Source organism: Pelodiscus sinensis, chromosome 22 (genome assembly GCF_052426305.1).
Source record: "Pelodiscus sinensis isolate ZL-2025 chromosome 22, ASM5242630v1, whole genome shotgun sequence".
Taxonomy (NCBI): domain Eukaryota; kingdom Metazoa; phylum Chordata; order Testudines; family Trionychidae; genus Pelodiscus; species Pelodiscus sinensis.
In genome coordinates this window covers 14454495-14471591 of record NC_143073.1, presented here as the reverse complement: position 1 = coordinate 14471591, position 17097 = coordinate 14454495, and the positions used below count along the sequence as shown (strand labels likewise).

General features: G+C 52.3%; 1 protein-coding gene and 1 non-coding gene across 3 annotated transcripts; both read right to left on the bottom strand.

The window, feature by feature from the left end:
- Positions 1 to 1037: 1037 nt before the first annotated feature.
- On the bottom strand, positions 1038 to 1109 carry TRNAQ-CUG (transfer RNA glutamine (anticodon CUG)). The gene has a single exon. It is a non-coding gene; the product is annotated as a tRNA-Gln (tRNA).
- Positions 1110 to 3344: 2235 nt separating this feature from the next.
- LOC102448391 (2'-5'-oligoadenylate synthase 3-like) lies at positions 3345 to 16053 on the bottom strand. 2 transcript variants are annotated; one of them, XM_006116169.5, is made up of 6 exons: positions 15729 to 16039; positions 10872 to 11154; positions 10517 to 10683; positions 9953 to 10206; positions 8226 to 8373; positions 3345 to 7269 (listed from the first exon to the last, which is right to left on the bottom strand). In XM_006116169.5, exons 1-6 carry the CDS (start codon positions 15912 to 15914, stop codon positions 7051 to 7053), a joined length of 1257 nt encoding a protein of 418 aa, XP_006116231.3. In that variant the 5' UTR covers positions 15915 to 16039; the 3' UTR covers positions 3345 to 7050. The 2 variants fall into 2 exon arrangements, with proteins under 2 accessions (XP_006116231.3, XP_075763121.2); XM_075907006.2 differs by lacking the exons at positions 3345 to 7269; positions 8226 to 8373 and adding an exon at positions 8460 to 9490 and having other exon boundaries at positions 15729 to 16053.
- Between the last annotated feature and the right edge of the window lie 1044 nt (positions 16054 to 17097).

Genomic DNA, 17097 nt, shown 5'->3' with positions numbered 1-17097 from the left:
ATGGAGTTCGGTGGCTGGTGACCGAGGGGCCAGGGGGTTGGGGATGGAGTTCGGGGGCTGGGGGCCAGGGAGAGGGAACAGGGTGCCAGTCGGGGGAGAGATTCCCCTGCACCCGCCTCCTCCCAAGATTCCACCCCCCCAGAGAGAAGCCGGCATGTGCCTCTCCCAGGGCGACCCCCCCCCCATAGAGCAGGGGAAACCCCCGCATTCCTCCGTTCCTCCTCCCCCAGGAATGACTCCCCCTCCTGCGGGGCAGAGGAAACCCCCGCATTCCTCCTCCCCCGGGGCCAACCCCCCCCCCGCGGCACAGGGGAAACCCCCCCACGCGCTGACTCTCCCAGGACTTACCCCCCTCCTGGCCGCAGGGAAGCCGTGCTCCAGGTGAGGCATGGGAAATAGAAGGGGCGGGGTTTGGAATTTGGCGCCCCATGCAGCTTGGCGCCCTAGGTGGCTGCCTAGTTTGCCTATAGGCATGGGCCGCCCCTGTCTGTATCCAACACAAGCTGGACAACAGGATTGTTTGGATAGACAGTGGGGTATCTGAAGGGGAGCAGGGAGTTAGCCAGTGGAACGGAAACACATTTTTGGTTTCATTAATAATTGCAGTCGGGGGTGGGGGTGGGGGTGGGGGTGTGTAATATATTTTTGTGGGAAACTTGTTTTTGCAAATCTCCTTCTCCAAAATCTTCCAATAATGGGAATTTTCCTGCACAGAGTTACCACAGGAAAAACATTTTGTCTGCTACTTTCAGGAATACTGAGGAACAAACATTTACTTTGTTCCAAAAATGACAACACGATCCTCCTGTTCATTTTCTGTGTTGATGTAAAACCATTGGTTTTAAATTGCCCATGAACTGAAGAAATCTCCGTTGATGCTGCTCATGTCACAAGTTCTTCCAAGCAGGGAACTGTTTTTTTGTTCAGGCTTTGTAGATCATCAAGTACCCAAGACTGAATCCATTAGGCTGGTCATAGTTATTTGTTGTCCAGAGGTAGGAAGATTAAGACCAACTCATAGGTTTAAAAGCAAATGAAGGGTCCACTGAGATTTGAACTCAGATTGCTGGATTCAGAGTCCAGAGTGCTAACCATTACACCATGGAACCTACCCTGACCTTATAGGCTATAGCAGGCTTCTTTCACCTTACTAGTTTTAAGTAAATGTTAATTCAAATAAAAATTTTTCTCTTTTATAATTAGTATTCGCATTCTTGTTTGTTACCCGTCAGGAATACTGAGGCTATATCTACACTGCACTGTAGTTCGAAATAAGATATGCAATTTGAACTACACAAATTGTGGATCTTAGTTCAATCTTATTTTGAAATGACTTATTTCATAATTTGGCACAGTCTATACCACACCAAATTTCGAAATAACCTGCTATTCCAAGACATCCCTTACTCCTCGTGGAATGAGGTTTACAGGGATGTCAGAATAGTGAATCCGAAATAACAAGCTTGCTGTTAAGATGTGGGATAGCTAGTTCTGGATACTCTGGTAACTCTGGAATATTGACAGGGGCAGCTTTGATCTTTCTCTGTGGTGTAGACGTACCCTTACTTTGATCCAAAAATGACACAGCCCCCAGCTTTTTTGCAAGATCCTGTAAACCTCGTTTTTTGAGGAATAAGGGATCTTGCAAAAAAGGTTTTTTTCTTGACAAATGGCCCCATCTACACGGGGCTTGTTAGTGGCAAAACCTCTTCCACAAAAAGGATGAGCAGAAGATATGCAAACGAGAGAGCGATTTGCATATCTTCTGCTGAAAAAACCAAGGGCTACGTCTAGATTGCATCCTTTTTTCATAAAAGGGATGCAAATTAGACGTATCGCAATTGCTAATGAAGCGGTGATTTAAATCTCCCCTGCTTCATTAGCATAAAAATGGCTGCCGCTTTTTTTTGGCACGGAGGTTTGCCGGAAAAAAGAGGGATAAGGGATCTTTCGGAAAAGGCTTTATTTTCCAAAAGACCCGCATCTAGACTGGTGCTTTTTCCAGCAAAGCTCCATGCCAAAAAAAAGCGGCAGCCATTTTTATGCTAATGAAGCAGGGGAGATTTAAATCCCTGCTTCATTAGCAATTGCGATACATCTAATTTGCATCCCTTTTACGAAAAAGGGATGCAATCTAGACGTAGCCCAGCAGTGTAGACATAGCACTTCTTTGCACCCCTCACCCTCTGAGTCCTGCAATACAGCCTGTAATCCTCATTTTTTGAGGGATAAGAGTTCTTTCGAAAAAAGGGGGGAGTTGCATGAAAAACCCAGTCTAGGCTGCTTTTTTTTTTTTTGAAAAAATCTCTTCAGAAAAAGAGATCAGAAGAAGATATGCAAATTTGTGCCTAATTTGCATATCTTCTTTTGGAAGCTGAGGGTAGTCTAGACATAGCCTCAGAGCTGTTTGAGGTGTTGCTGCCTTCCCAGTCAGTCCCTGGGTCTATCAGGCTTGAGCGCCAGCTAGAAACTGCCAGGCCCTGGCCTAGCAGCTTCTTTTATACCAGCTTGTTGGGCCCTGATTGGCTGCAGCAGAAGCTGACACTCTGCCTGGACTGGAGGACCTCTCTTCTGCTCTTCTCCCTTGAGTGAGAGGCAGATGGGGCTTTGGGCCTAGTCCGCCCCATCACAGCCCTTCTCCCCCGCCCCGAGCCATGCATTGGCTGGTGGATTGGGAGCTCAGAGATGGGGGCTGGCATCCCTGGCAGGGAAACAGTGGGTATCTGGTGGCCTCAAGCTGTGACTGCCCCTGGTGCCAAGTCCCTACAGGTCACAGCTGGTGCTCACCAACACAGGGCCGTCTTGGTGTCCTCTGACCAAGGAAGACCAAATGGCTTCTGCGGAGAGCAGGTGCAGTGCTGTGACCCTCTGGCTGCTGAACCTGCCACCAGCTCCCCTCATAAACACTGTCCCTGCCCACTCAGTGCACGTCAGGGTGGGCCCAGCAGAGGCAAGGCCACTCCAGCGCCTCTGGTCACCCAGCTTGTCCACTCAGCTCTTGGCTCAGCCCCCACAGGCTGCCTGCTCCTCTCCTGAATTTGTTGGCAGGACCTACTTCTCCCAAGTCCCCACACTGGCCAGCAGAATAAATTCTCCATCTTCCCCTCCCAGCTCTCATGCTCCTAATTCACGTCCCTCGGGGAAGTAGTTAGATACGTCCTCTCCCCAAGTCCCTGTCACATGGCCTTTCCTTCTCCTGCTGTGCAAACCCAGAGGAACCCGTGTTCAATGGGCCTCACTGTTATATTACTTTTGATGGGTTAAATGGGCCCAGTGACTCAAAGGTGTTAACAGATGCAGAGCCCTTGGTCTGCTCAGCCCCAGGGCAAACCAACCAGTAAGTGTTTTGTTAATATTTTTTATTAAAGGGACCAAAAAAAGGACAAACAGTTAAAGCATCTGAAATGTAAATAGTTTGATTTTAACCACAGCCCTTCTGCCCAGTCCCTTTAGCTGCAGAAAGTTTGTAGATAGAAAAACCTGTCCAATAGTAAGAAAATAAAAACAGCCATACTGGATCAGACCAAAGATTCATCGAGGCCCGTATCCAGTCTGCCCACAGTGGCCAATGCCAAATGCCCCAGAGGGAGCGAACAGAACAGGGAATCATCAAGTAATCCATCCCCTGTCACCCATTCCCAGCCTCTGACAAACAGAGGCTAGGAACACCATCCTTGCCCATCCTGGTTAATAATCATTGATGGACCCACCCATCATTTATCTAGCTCTTTTTAAAATGCTGTTAAAGTCCTGGTCTGCACAGCATCCTCTGGCAAGGAGTTCCACAGGTTGACTGTGCGCACATGAAGTAGTACTTCCTTTTGTTTATTTTATACCTGCTACCCATTACTTATTAGTCTCTACACTATGCGCTTACTTTGGAATAAGCTATTTCGGAATAATAACTCCCAAAATAACAATTTTGAAATAGTACATGCACACTACAGGGAAGCCTTGAGATTAGTCCGAGGCAGACTTCCCTAATGTGGATGTGCTACCTTGATTTAGAGCCCCAGGAAGCACTGGGAAGTAATTACTTTGAATAGCCCCGAGGAGGAGTTATTTCAAAATAGCAGTTTCGAAACAGGCGTTATTCCTCATGAAATGAGGGTTTATTATTCTGGAATAAGAAGCCCGTTATTTTGAAATAATTTTGAAATAAGGGGCTTGCTGTGTGGAGACTCACCTCACGATTTCAAAATAACGTGAGTTATTTCAGAATAATGCTGTAGTGTTGATGTGCCCTCAGAGGGCATTACAGATGGTAATGATGACTGTCAGTTGGGGATGAGGGGGACTTGAGCTGGGCTGGAGATGTTGCTGTTAAAAGTGTGAGCCTGCTTCCTTTAAGACAAAACACGGACAAAGGAGGAGAGCACAGAACAGTGCACAGACAAAATGCAACCTCTGTCTCTGGTGGTGACTGTCCCTTGTAACCTCACTGCTGGAGAAACACCCCGAGTACCCTTGGCTGAGCCACTGATCCTGGCAAATTTGAACCAGCATGGAACTACTGCTTTTACTTGCTTCTTTGGACAAAGATTGTCAGTGGTGTTGCAAAATATGCAGCCTTGATGGGCTATACAGACTATTATTAAACAGAAAGCAAAAGGCGAGGGATAGCACAGAGAAACTAGAAAAAGGAAGACTATCTATCTATCTATGTAGTCCTCTTACTAAAGGTGCCTCTGCTTATTTTCTGGAAGACCCTGTGTGCTGCAATCTAGACTCACAGACTACAATTCCCATGAGCCCTTGGGAAAAACAGGAAGAAAGTTACTCTTGTGTGGGAGATCAAGGCTCTCCATGTGCATGAAAAGAAAGGCCTAACAGTCTGGGGCTCTACCCTTGGATCTTGGAACAGAAGGGGAGCCAGGCTGCTGTGGAGGAGTTTAATCCAGTCCAAGGGCTGTTAGAGTGCAGCTACAGACTGGGACTAGATGCCTTTGGAACTGGAATCTAGCAAGCTGCTTCTGATAGGCACAGCATGAGGCTGTAAGTAATTGGGCCTAGTAGGGAAAGTGCTGCCTGGGACAGAGCTGCTGCCTAGCTTGGACCCACACTGCCTGCAGAGAACCTCCATTATAGCTGTAGTTCTTCAAGCGCACCCGTGCAAGCAAGAGTCTGGGACTGCGAGTCCAGGGGTGGGATAAATATTGGCAGCTAGATAAGTTCCTTTTACTTCTGTGTACTTTGTTAATTGATGTTATTTCACTGTTAATTTGTTAAATTGTGTTTCTTTAAGTTAAGTAAAGGTTGTTCATTCTAATGTAATCTAATAGATGTATATGATTTGTAGTTGTTGTTCTGGAATTAGATCCAGATTATAACTGGAATTAGTATATTCCGGGAGGCTCTCATGGCACACCAGTAAGTGTGTACAAAGCTAGCCAGGTGGCGGCACCGCCATTATACATTCTTTATAAGCAAGGGACTGCAGCAAGGGGGTATATAGGTTTTCCCCAACCAAACAACATCATCACTGGGGTACTCAGGATCTCCTTTTATGTCAAGACCATCAGGCACCCCTGTGAGTGTGACCTGCTCCTGAGTAACCCGGGGAGGAAAAAGGGGGCTACATATATATTTGTTAGTCTCTAAAGGTATGTCTACACAGTAGCATTATTTCAGAATAATTGGCATTATTCCAAAATAACAGTGCACATCTACACTACAAGCCTTAATTTCAAAATAACATCAAGCTGGAGGACTTCTTACTCCGACTCATGGTAACCCTCATTTCATGCAGAGTAAGGCTAAATCTACACTGCAGATCTTTTCTGGGATACCAGAGGTATTCTGGAAAAGATATGCCACGTCCCAGGAACGCATCTGCTTTTCTGAAAACAATTTCGGAAAAGCGGACGCATTCTTTCACTATCCCTGTAAACCTCGTTGTACGAGGAAAAAGGGATGTGTTGAAAGAGGAGATTTTTCTGAAATTTGGGGCTGTGTAGATGCGCCAAATTTAGGGAAATCCTCTTCCGAAAGAAAAGCTGGAAAAGATACAGAAATTTCTGATCTTTCGTTGCAGTGTAGACACAGCCTGGTCAGAGAGGGCTGCATCGCAGAGGCTGATGCCACCAGGGCTTTGGTTAATACCCGGGGCCCACACCCCATTCTCCTCCACCCCCCCAGCATGGAGTGCATCAGAACGCTGCCACTCTAAATCAGTAACATTTCCCACCCTCCCTGCCGCGGTGCCAGTACCGGGAGCAGGAGGGGAGCGCCCTGCGACGTCTATGCACATTGCACTAGGGCGAGATCTGTCGGCAGCGCGACCAGCACCGCTGCTGCATTGGAGCGTGCTCACAGTGTGCACCTCGCGGTGCTGGTATGGCCACGCACATCTCCAACGCATGGTGCATTGTGGGTAGGTATTCCAGAGTCCTCCCCACCCTAGCTGCCTCTCTGCTTTCTTGGGAGTTTGGCTGTGTTTTGACACCCCCAGTGTCCCAGAGAACTGTGAGAGTCTGAGGGCGGAATTCACCCCTCTGTCCACCCAGAGAGAGGCTCTCGTCTGCTGTTAGGGCAGGACACACCATCCTGATGTAGGAACGGGAAGGGCTGGCAGGTGGGCTCAGCAGAGGGAGCATTGCCTCCCAGGAAGCATCAGGGCGAATGCAGAGAGACAAGGGCCAGGCCAGGGCTGGGAGCTGTGGGAGAGATCTGTCCTGTGAGGAGTGGGGGGAGGAGGATGTAATGCTCATGTTGGGGGCGAAGTAGTTGGGAATGATCTCGGGTCCGGCTCACTCACAAGAGCTGCCCAGAGCTGGGGAGTTCTCTCCTCTGATTGTCCAGGAGAGCAGGATCGTGCTGGGGGGAAGGGAGCCTGCCAGTGTTCCCACCACTCCCAGGTGGGGGGACTATGACACATGGGACTGTGGGAACTGGCCACATCCTCCCAGAGATGAGACCAGTCCAACTCCCATGGCTCAAGTTACAAAGCAGGACTGGAGCCTCCGGACTCCCCTCCCCCCCACACCCACATCCCAGTGGGTACCACATTCCTTCTGTCCCCCCAGCCAGAGTTGCCCCCACGGGGAGGGCTCAGAGGACAGTGCAGAAGGATGGCTGCTCTTCGGGCTGCTGGAAGGCTCTGTCTTGGTAACCCGTGTAGCCGCTGGTGTAGGCCGGCTCTCTGGGCTGCTGGAAGGCTCTAGCTTGGTAGCTAATGTAGGCCGGCTCAAGCTGAGGTACTGAGACCTGAGGTTCTTGTGCTCCGGTGTGGATCTCAAAGCCCTTGCTCCCTTCGTGGGTTTGCACCGGCTGGAAGAGGAGCACACCGACTTGGGGGTCAGTAAAGAGACATGGGCTCCAGGTCCTGGGGACGACTGAGGCCCCTTGTTCGGCAGCCCCAAGACCCTTTCGAGACCGTGCAGCACTAATCACTGGGGTTGGCTGGGAAGAGCAGAGGGCAGACAGCAGCCTGGCCAGACAGGGAGTCAAGCTGAGTTCTATCCAGCCTTGGCAATCCTGGGCCCAGGGTGCTAAAAGGTCACTGCTCCTCCCTTCCCCACGTTAGCTCTCTGGGGACGGAACAGCTGGGAAGGGGGAAGGAAGTTTGGCTGACCTCAGCGGACAAAGGACAAGAAAGGCCGTGTCTGCAGCTGCCTCCCATGGGTGCCCAGGGCCCGATGTCTGGCTGTGGGGCAGAGAAAGGCTCTGACTCGACTTCACCTGGCGAAAGGGCTTTGCCCCTACCCCCCGAGCAGCGATTGCCTGTCTGTAGGGAACGTGGTGAGGGAGTCGGGGTGGCGGGTGTAGGCTCTGCCTTCCCAAATCGTCAGCCTGGCCCTGGGCACACTTGGCCCCCTGGAATGCCTGCTGTAGGCCTATTGGGGGCAGAATGTTGCTGCCCCCAGTGCCCGCCCTCCCCATGCTCTGGGGCTGGAGACGCTGGAACCAAGGGTCCTCCTTCCTCCCCGTGGGACTGGGGGGCGAGGACTGATCAGAAGGGGCGGGGCTGGGAGCAGAGCAGGGGCTTGCCTCTCCCAGACCTACCTTCACCCACCACCCAGGGAGGGAGAGACTGCCTGGCAAAGCCAGGGCCACCAAACAGACGGGGCCTTGGGGGAGGGCACCGGCTGGGTGGAGAAGGGGAAGCACAGGGCCAGGATGGGAGCTGGGCTCGTGCTGCACAGGGTGGAGAGGGGGAGGCCCGGTGGCCTGGGCTGCCAGCTCCTCGGCCACAGTCAGAGACATCGTGGTGATGCCGCACTCACCGGCACATCCCATGGCTCCACGGGAACGCCGTAAAAGTCCACGCAGCATTGCTGGGCACAGCACTTCTCAGCCTCTATTGCCATCAGGTCCCAGCGGCACCCCTCCCCCACGATCCCCGTCGGATCTGCCGGGTCCAGGATGACGGGCCTGCAACGGAGCGAAACGGAGCGAGATGATGCCAACGAGCTGGGCCGAGGTGGGGCCATGGCGGTGAGGCTGGGCATGTGCTGCTCTGGCCCATCACACCTCGCTCGGCAGAGAGGGGCAAAGCGGCAGCTCCCCCCAGGCTGTCCCCACCCACCCCATCCCGAGTGCAAGCCCCTCCCCTCCCACTGGACCTCTCTGAGGCCTCAGCCCCACTGCTCCCAGCAATGAGATTTCTTCCCGCCCCGCTATGGCTGCCCTCCTGCAGCGTCAGCATCGCCCTGCAACTCTGATTGGCTGCCTTCCCCACAGCCCCGCCTCCTATTCTCAGCAGGGCTCTGTCCCCTCTGCCCCCCCAAAGCACCCACCTGAGCTGGGGCACAGGGAGTGTGAAAAGCCTCTAAAGCCTCCCACAGACTGGAAGTGGGGAGGGGACCTTTCTGTAGCTCACCTCCCCAGCCTGCAAGATGGGAGGGGGGCAGAGCCCCAGGAGGAGCAGAGGGGAGGGCAAACTGATGAGGGCAGGGAGACAGACTTGATTTGGAGGTTGGGGGCAGAATCAGTTGCTGGGCAGGGGCTGGACAGATGTGGGGTGAGACTCTGGCAGAGACCTGGCCAGAAAATCTGGGACCCCCACCAGGGGCACGGGGCAGACTCAGTTTTACTCTCCTGAGACAGGGATTTCTCTACACCCCCTATGGGGGTGTACGCCCCCCGAATTTCTCCAACAACCCCCAGTTTTGTGAACTATGGTGCCATACAGCCCACCTCAACCCTCACGGTGTCACCCCTCATCGGCCCTGACACCCCCCTTGTAAATTCAAACACCCCCTGTAATTACAATTCCTGGGGAGGCTACTGTCCTGAGACTGGTTGTGGTGGGGTGGGCAAGCCCTGGGAAATATGATGTGATTTCTGGGCGGGGGGAGGGGAGGGAGGTGTGCTGTGGGGTGGGCAAGCTCTGGGAAAGGCCAAGCTGATGCCTGGGTGGGGGAAGGGGAGGGTGTGCTGCCGTGGTACTGTGTCAACCCCCCCCGGACGACAGCATGTATTGGCTGGAAAGGAGTCCTGTGGAGGGGGGTTCCAAGCTCCCTTCACCATCCTGCAGCCCAGACACGATCTGCGGGTATCAAAAGGAGGAAATAAAACACCTCACATCTCCTGATTTTGGGTTTCTGTGCTCAGCTGTGCTGCAGCTGCCTCTTCCCCACTGGAGCAGCAGCCTGGGACCATGCACCTGGGGGGTCAGCGCAGACTCCTTGGCAAGGTGGGGAGCTGAGCTTCAGGTGCTCCGGAGCAGTCCCAGTGTAACCTCCGGCTGCCTATGCCTAGGACAGCACGTCTCGCCTGGAGCGCAACCCCCTCCCAGGAGCCAGCAGCCTCGAGACCCCTCACATCCTGCACTCCCTGCTCCAGCCTAGATGGAACCCAGAGCACCCACCTTGCTGCCGGTGTCATGGCCCTGCCTGCTGCTCCCAGACCCGGACAGGGACTGCCCAGGGCCAGGAGCAGCGATGCAGGGAGCAGGGCGGGTGGGGCACAGGGATGGGAGAGGATAAACATCCCCCTGGAGGGAACTGACCTGGTTTTCTGGAGCTGACGGTGCAGGAACTGTGCCAGCTCCTCGTCTGCAAAGTTGTAGTTGACGGTCCAATAGACACAGAGCTGCTTATATTGCTGGATCAGCTCCAGCACCGTCCGGAAGCCTTTGGCCATGTCAAAGCCTCGATTCTTGCTTCCGCGCTCCCAGGCATAGATGGACAGGAGCTCCAGCGCGTACTGGGGGGGCAGGAACTCCTTCCCCTTGCTCAGGTACTTTTTGTGCGGACACACGTACTGGCACGGACAAGAGGAACAGACGTGAGACCTGATTTGCTGCCCATTTCATACCCCAAAATCTACACAGGAAAGGGCTGGGGCAGCAGAGTTCCCCACCACTGGCCCTTCCAGTGGCAGGCAATGCTCCGGCCCAGTGAGCTTCCTCACCACAGTGCCCTGCCTGTGCCAGCGCCGTTCAGGCTCCATTCCAGCCCGGAAGGAAAAGCATTTAGCGAAGGGCTTTGCTGTGCCAGTCAGGGGAAGTGGAAGGGCAAACTGCCCCTCCCCCACACATCCTGCCCCAGAGGCTCTGGCCTGGCTGCTGTACCTGCTTGTACCAGTGTTTCACCAGGCGGATCAGGCTCTTCACTTTAGTGTAGCGATCCACCACAAAATCCCGCTGCAGCTCCGTGAAGCAGGTGGAGAACTCGCCCCCTCGGGAGTAGCTGACAATCAGATCCTCGTACACCTGGGGGTCAGGCTTGGCACTCGAGGCTGGCAGGAACATGAACAGAGAGGTGCATGCCAAGCTGAGCTCCATCTGGCAGCACAGGGGAGCAGAGCTGGGGCTACTCTGCAGAAGGACCCGGGAGGGGGGCAGAGGCCTGGCAGGCAGGCTGGGAGCAAAGAGGCCAGAGGGCAGGGCACCATTTGGGGAGGGCAGGAGGGGCAGCAGGACATACACAGGGCATTGTAGGCTGGCAGCACGTCAAAATCTATGGATTCGTTGAGCATCTTGGAATGCAGCTGGAAGCTCAACACACGGGGGTTCGACCACTGGGACGTCTCAAAGATCACGTCAAATTGCTTCTGCTGCTGGCACTTCTTCAGCATCCTCTGGATCTCTCTGATGATCTCAGCCCGGTTCCTTTCCTGATCATCGTACCCCTTGAAGCAGCTGAGGAACACCACCAGGTCAGCATCGGAGGTGCCTTTCAGGGAGGTGCCTTTGCCCAAGGAGCCGCCCTGCCAGGAGAGGAGAATTAGCCCCTCCCCATCCTGCACATCCCACCAGCAGAAAGGATCACTGTGCTCAGCACGTCTGAGTCCTGCAGAACACCAGCCCTAGACCTCCACCCCAGGACTCCTGCATGCAGCCCATCATGTCTGGCTGGGCTACAGCAGGCCTGCTAGAAAGACACCCAGTTTGACTGAAAGACTTCAAGGGATGGAGAAGCCACCATGTCCTAGGTTAAGCAGTTTCTTGGGTTAATGACCCTCCCCCTCGCCTATTAAATAAAGGGCATCTTCCTGTAGTCCAAATTTGTCCAGTGTCACCTGCCAGTCCATGGATCTCATTCCGCCTTTTTCTGCTAAACTGAAATCTCTTTGCAGAGACGTCGTGTAGCTCATGATCATGTCACCTCCTACTAGAGATGTAAAAGGTTAACTGATTACCTAGTAAACATTAGTCTTACCAGTATGCTTACCGGGTAATCGGTTAATTGAAGGGCACTGTGGCCCGGCCAGCTGGAGCATCCCCTCTGACAAGTTAACTTTTTAAAGAGATATTTACATCCCCACCTCCTACCCAATGTTCCCACTAATCTTTTCCATCCATGTGTGTATTTTTTCCGTCCATGTGCAGAATAATTTTTCTGTGCACCAAGAATAGAAACACAAAACCTGAAGCCTAAAGTCAGGTGCTCTGCCATTCAGTGGCAGCCACAGTCCGGGGTAGACATCCAGCCTGCCTATGCAATGCACAGGGAGAGCCAGCCAGCCACCCGAAAACAGGCTCCACTCAAACAACTGCTGGAGAAGGAGAAGCACACTCCTAGGACATGGGAGAGCCTGTTTCAGATACCCACTTCGCTTGATTCAGGACAGGATCTTGCACCTCACACTCCCTGGGATGAGATGCTTGCAGTCACTCCTGGGAATAGCCGACAGGGTTAAGAGGTTTTGAGGATCTAAATTTTGTATTTAGGTGTCTAAAGTGGCAGTTAGAAGCTTAAATCCCTTTGTGGGTCTAACCCCAAATTTGTAATGTCATCCAAAAACATGATTTGTTTCACAAGATCCCTTGGCTATAAAATCATGTTGACTAGTATTAAGTATTCTGCCTTACGGATTTAACTTCAGACCAGTCTTCCAGAATTTTGTTTGGAACTGATATTCATGGCCACCCAGTTCATAGTCACCTGGCTCATTCCTTTCCCCCTTTTTAAATACTGGCAAATTAGCCTTTTTCAGTGCTCTGGATCTTCCTCAGTGTCCAAAATTTGTTAAAAATCAACATTAATGTCATAAATGGCTCCTTGGACAATTCTTTTAATAATCTTGGGTGTAAATTACCCAGTCCTGAAGATTTTAAAATGTAATAGTTGCTGTTCAGCATCCTCCCTAGTTATTTCATTGTAAGTGAAAAGAGTAATATTTCATTCTGTTTCTGTCCACATACAGAACACTTCTGTCCTTTCTGCATCCTGGCTGACAGGTTTAACAATACTTATCTAGCATTAGAACTCTACCACACACACAGATTTGAGTTCTGAAATAATTGTATGGTCCTTAACCCTATTGGCCATAGATTTATGATGCCTTTAACTTCTCTTATCAACTGTCTGCGGTTCCTAACTGCCAGGTTGTAATCACTGTTATGAGCGTCTCCATTTTTCCCTTATATTTTTTCTGTGTGTGTGTCTGTGTGATAATTGCTGCTTTCCCCTTCCCTCTTAACCATAATGCCTTTTAACCAAAGAAGGCTTCCTGCGTAATTGCAGTTGTGTGATTTCTTAGGCAGGCAGTGTAGCATTCTAACAGCTCCTATTTCTCATTCATATTTTTATGTTTTTGTTACTTCTCCTATTCAGTTTTGCTGAGGACTGTTTGCAGCTCTGGGACAGTCTATCTCCTGTTTGCACAGAGCAAATTAAGTTAGGCCATGAATGATCACTTGCACCTAGTGTCACCAGGGGGAGCCACCAGGGGGAGCCACCAGGCCCTGTACCCCCATTCACATAACTCCTAGCCAACAGGTAGAACACAAGGTTTATTACAACCACTGGTCCATGGACTGGTGCTGGTCTGTGAACCACTGGCTGCTGGGCTGTGGCACTCTGCCAGGCCACGCCCATGCCTTGATAATTGGCTAAGTTTCCTGTAAACTGCCCGGCAGCAGAGCCAAGCAGCTGCTAATTGAGCCTGGCCCAGAGGTTTAGGGCTGCCAGCAGCAGAAGCTCCCTGCTCCAGATAATGAGTGTGCTGATAGGGAAGGGGACATAAGGAAGAAGGGTGTAAGTATCTGGGATGGAACAGAGCCAGAGGGAAAGGGAATTTGGAGTGTGCAGTAAGGACGGGAGAGGAGAGGTTTGATTACAGCAGGTTCCTGGTCTGGGAGAGAGGCAGCAGATTGCAAGGGGCAGGTGAGGGAAATGGGGGTGCTGGCACCTGTGCAGTGAGGAGCGGATTTTGGGGTGTCTTGACTTGTTTCCCTGTGGGCTGCAGGCAGCAATAGTCAAACCTTGTCTGTCTCAGCACAGCATCCCTAGTTCTGCTGCAGACATAGGATTCTCTTCTAGGCTGGGGCAGGTTGTATGAGGTGGTGCCAAAATTTCAGGTGAGTTAAAAGTGTTTAGGCAGCTTTAGAATACTGAAACAAAAGGCCTCGCTCATGACATTTGCATAACTCGGTTACCCCTCTGAAGATTTCAAACAAAGTTTACATAGGTGTTAATGGCTTTAGAAAGGAAAGGATTCTTTTAACAGAGTTTTTTTTAATGTTGCAGATATCTGCAAACTCTGATCCATTACAAAGACATGTATAATAGTGATAGAAATGTAGCCGTGTTAGTCTGGGGTAGTTGAAGCAAAATGCAGGACAATGTAGCACTTTAAAGACTAAGTCTTTAAAGTGCTACATTGTCCTGCATTTTGCTTCAAAGACATGTATAGTGTGTATACAGATGTGATATGAAATAACGTGACCTCCTAAAATTAATTACCATAATGAATATGCAAATAAAATGTTACCAGTCCACTAAAAGTTTGTGAATGGGTTTGTTGGTCCCCAATATAAAAAAGGTTGGGAACCACTGTATTAGTTCACAGGGTCACAGTGTAGAACAGACTTGTTAGCATGGGAACCAGGAGTAGTCAGTACAATAAACTTGGGGTGACGGGGGGCCCAGAGCAAGGGCCCTGTTCTCCATCTGTGCACCCCATGCCAACAGGACTGTCACCCTCCGCAGCTTATCTCTGTCTATAGCTAGCCCCACCTTCTGCCTTTGTCTTGCTTCCCAGGCAAAAGGTGTCACTTAGTCACACATTGTCACTAGCTGTCACCTTGTCACATATTGTCACTGGGTGTCACCTAGTCACACATCCCCTCCCAAGCTCCGGTTACCATGAGCCTGGGCCATTGTGTATGTGCTGGGCTGGGCAGCCTCCCTCAGTGAGTCACACCTGGAATTCCCATTCCCATCTAGAGAGTGGTACAGTGCCCAGGGAAACTGAGGCACACACACAGGGTTACCGCAGGACAGTAGAAATCACATGCAACATTACAAAGTGAACAGAGTGAATCCAATCCCGACTTTGTCACACCAAGGTAACCATCTGGCTTGACTTTGGTGATCATTCACCTTTTCCCTTTCCCTGTCCCCTGCCCAGAGCTTCTGGCCACAGAACCCACATCCACTGCTCCTTCCTCTAGGCCAGGAGTTGGGAACCTTTTTTGCATCGGTACGCACAGAAAAATCATTCACGGGCCATACAAAAGAGAGACGCAAAAAACAAACCAAAACCCTTCTGGAATTGGGCCAAAAATGAGGGGTTCAGTGTGGGAGGAGGTTGCTGGGACGTGAGCTTGGGGTGTGGAGTCTGGGATGGGTTGGGGGTTGATGGATCTGGGAGGGTGGGACGGTGCAGGAGCAGGCCTCAGGGGCTAGATCCAGGGAAGCCAAGGGCTGTATTTGGCCGTTAGGCTGTAGGTTCCTCACCTCTGCTCTAGTGCCCTGCGAGGTCCCCGCCAGCTCTCCTCCACCTGGGCAAGCCAAGCTACTGGCCCCTCCCACTCCCCCCACCCACTGGTCTTGGCAGGAATTGACTCCCAGATGTAAGCGAGGCTTATTGTGGGCTGCCAGGTGAGAGCCCCCCTTCCCTTCAAAAGGGTCATGCCAGTGCTCTGCCTACGCCTTCCGGCCTGCTCCTCACTGTGTAACCACACCGCTCCTTGCCACCATCCCTCCTAGCAAAGCCTCATGCGATCCCCAGGCTCCCCTGGAGGCCCCCAGACCCTCAGCAACCCTTGCAGGGGGCAGTGGCTCAGGGAGTTACAGTCGGGACCCTGTGCCCATTGCTCCGGGGTCTCCCAACGCCTAAGGATCAAAGCATCAGATCACCTGGGACCTGGTGACTTGTCCTTCTCTCCTGTGTCCCGGACATGTGTTCAGAACAGCCTGGCCACACAGGGCAGATGGCTCCTACCTGGCATTGCCCAGCTGCACCCTGTGCAAAGCAGCCGCCTGATGCACACCCCCAGCGACTGTGCCAGAGCACCAGGGACAGGCTGCATCCTGCCGTGCCCCCCCACGCACCTTAATAATCTTCAGCACCTTAGTGCGGGGCGTGGGTTGGTCAACGAAGCAGTTTGTCTTCAGGAACTCGCAGATGGTGTCGATGGCTTGGCCAGCCTGGCGCAGGAAGGTGCAGTCGGGCTGCAGGTTGTCGAAAATAAACTTATCCAGCTTCCGAGCTGGGGTCTGGTAAAGATCCACAGCCATCGGAGCAGCCGTCAGGGAGCTTGTGATGTCTATAGGAGGAGCCGTGGGAAGTGCAGTATTAGCCTGGCCCCAGGTGCCACGTGATTGCAGGGCCCTGTCACTCCAGCTGCCACGCTCCCCTGGAATGCCTGCTTCTGCTTTACAGACTCCCTGCTCGGTTTCGATTCTCGCTGAGTGAGTCAGAGCAGGCTGGCTGCCAAGAGCTGCACTTGGCAGTTAGTGCACACCCAGCACTGAGGGACTCTCTCTAACCAGGTCCTGTAAATGACCCCTCCCCTCCAGCACCTGAGCCTCCATGGTGGGCTTGATCCTGTCCTTGCTCAGCAAAAACTCCAGCAGTTCCATCCCAGCCCCTAAAGCCAAGGGTCATCCTGTCTTTGAGCCTGAGTCTGAGCCCCAAAGTGAGGGCAAGAGCCCGAATCCTTTGCCATCACAGAGCATAGAAGAGCCTGGATTGAGGTTGTATTATTTTTAAACTAGGGTTGTCAAGCGATTAAAAAATTTAATGGTGATTAATCACGTGTGTTTCCCCTTTGAAATGCTGCCTGCGATTAACGCGTTAATTTTTTTCATGTGTTAATCATACCCTGAGTTGGTCCCGAAGGCTCGGAGCCAGAGGTGCCCTTTTGGCCTCCCTCTGCTTTGTCTGCACCCCGGCGTCGGCTCGATAGACGGAGCCGCGTGACGGGGCCCTGGTGGAGGCCCGGAGGCCTTTGTTCCTGCAGAAGGGGAGGCCAGCGGGGAAGTTGCCCGTGGAGCAGCAGGTGTGATGTAGTGGGGGTACTTGCTGGGCTGTGGTGACCCCTGCTGTCTGGAGCAAGACCCAGCAGGGAAAGCCTCACTAGGCAGAGGTAATGCCAAACCTGTTGAACCAGGGGCCAGACACCCCCCATGCAGAGGAACAAAGGAAGGTGGAATGCTGCCCTGGCTGGGGGGCAGGGCTGGTAGAGGGTTAGTTAGTTCCTGGCTGGAAGGCAGGGAATAAGGAGCTGGGGAGGGGGCTGGGACTCCCCTATCTCAAGGGGGGCACTGAGGCATCTTAGCCCCAGTTCCTGTAACCAGATTACATCTGTGCTGCGCTGTGCTGGAGGAGCAATAAACCACCCTCAATTTCACTGGCTGGTGCAGTCTGTTTGTGCCATTTCGGGGTGCAGGAGACGGAGAACCCCCAACGCGCCGTCAC

What these genes read in the sequence shown, in the direction of transcription:
- LOC102448391 (XM_006116169.5), bottom strand. Translation starts at nt 15,914, where the DNA reads ATGGCTGTGGATCTTTACCAGACCCCAGCTCGGAAGCTGGATAAGTTT. An exon ending in TGAAACACTGGTACAAGCAG is followed by an intron (nt 10,207 to 10,516) that starts GTACAGCAGCCA and finishes TGTCCGTGCCAG; the next exon opens with TACGTGTGTCCGCACAAAAA. An exon ending in TGGAGCCATGGGATGTGCCG is followed by an intron (nt 7,270 to 8,225) that starts GTGAGTGCGGCA and finishes CTCCTCTTCCAG; the next exon opens with CCGGTGCAAACCCACGAAGG.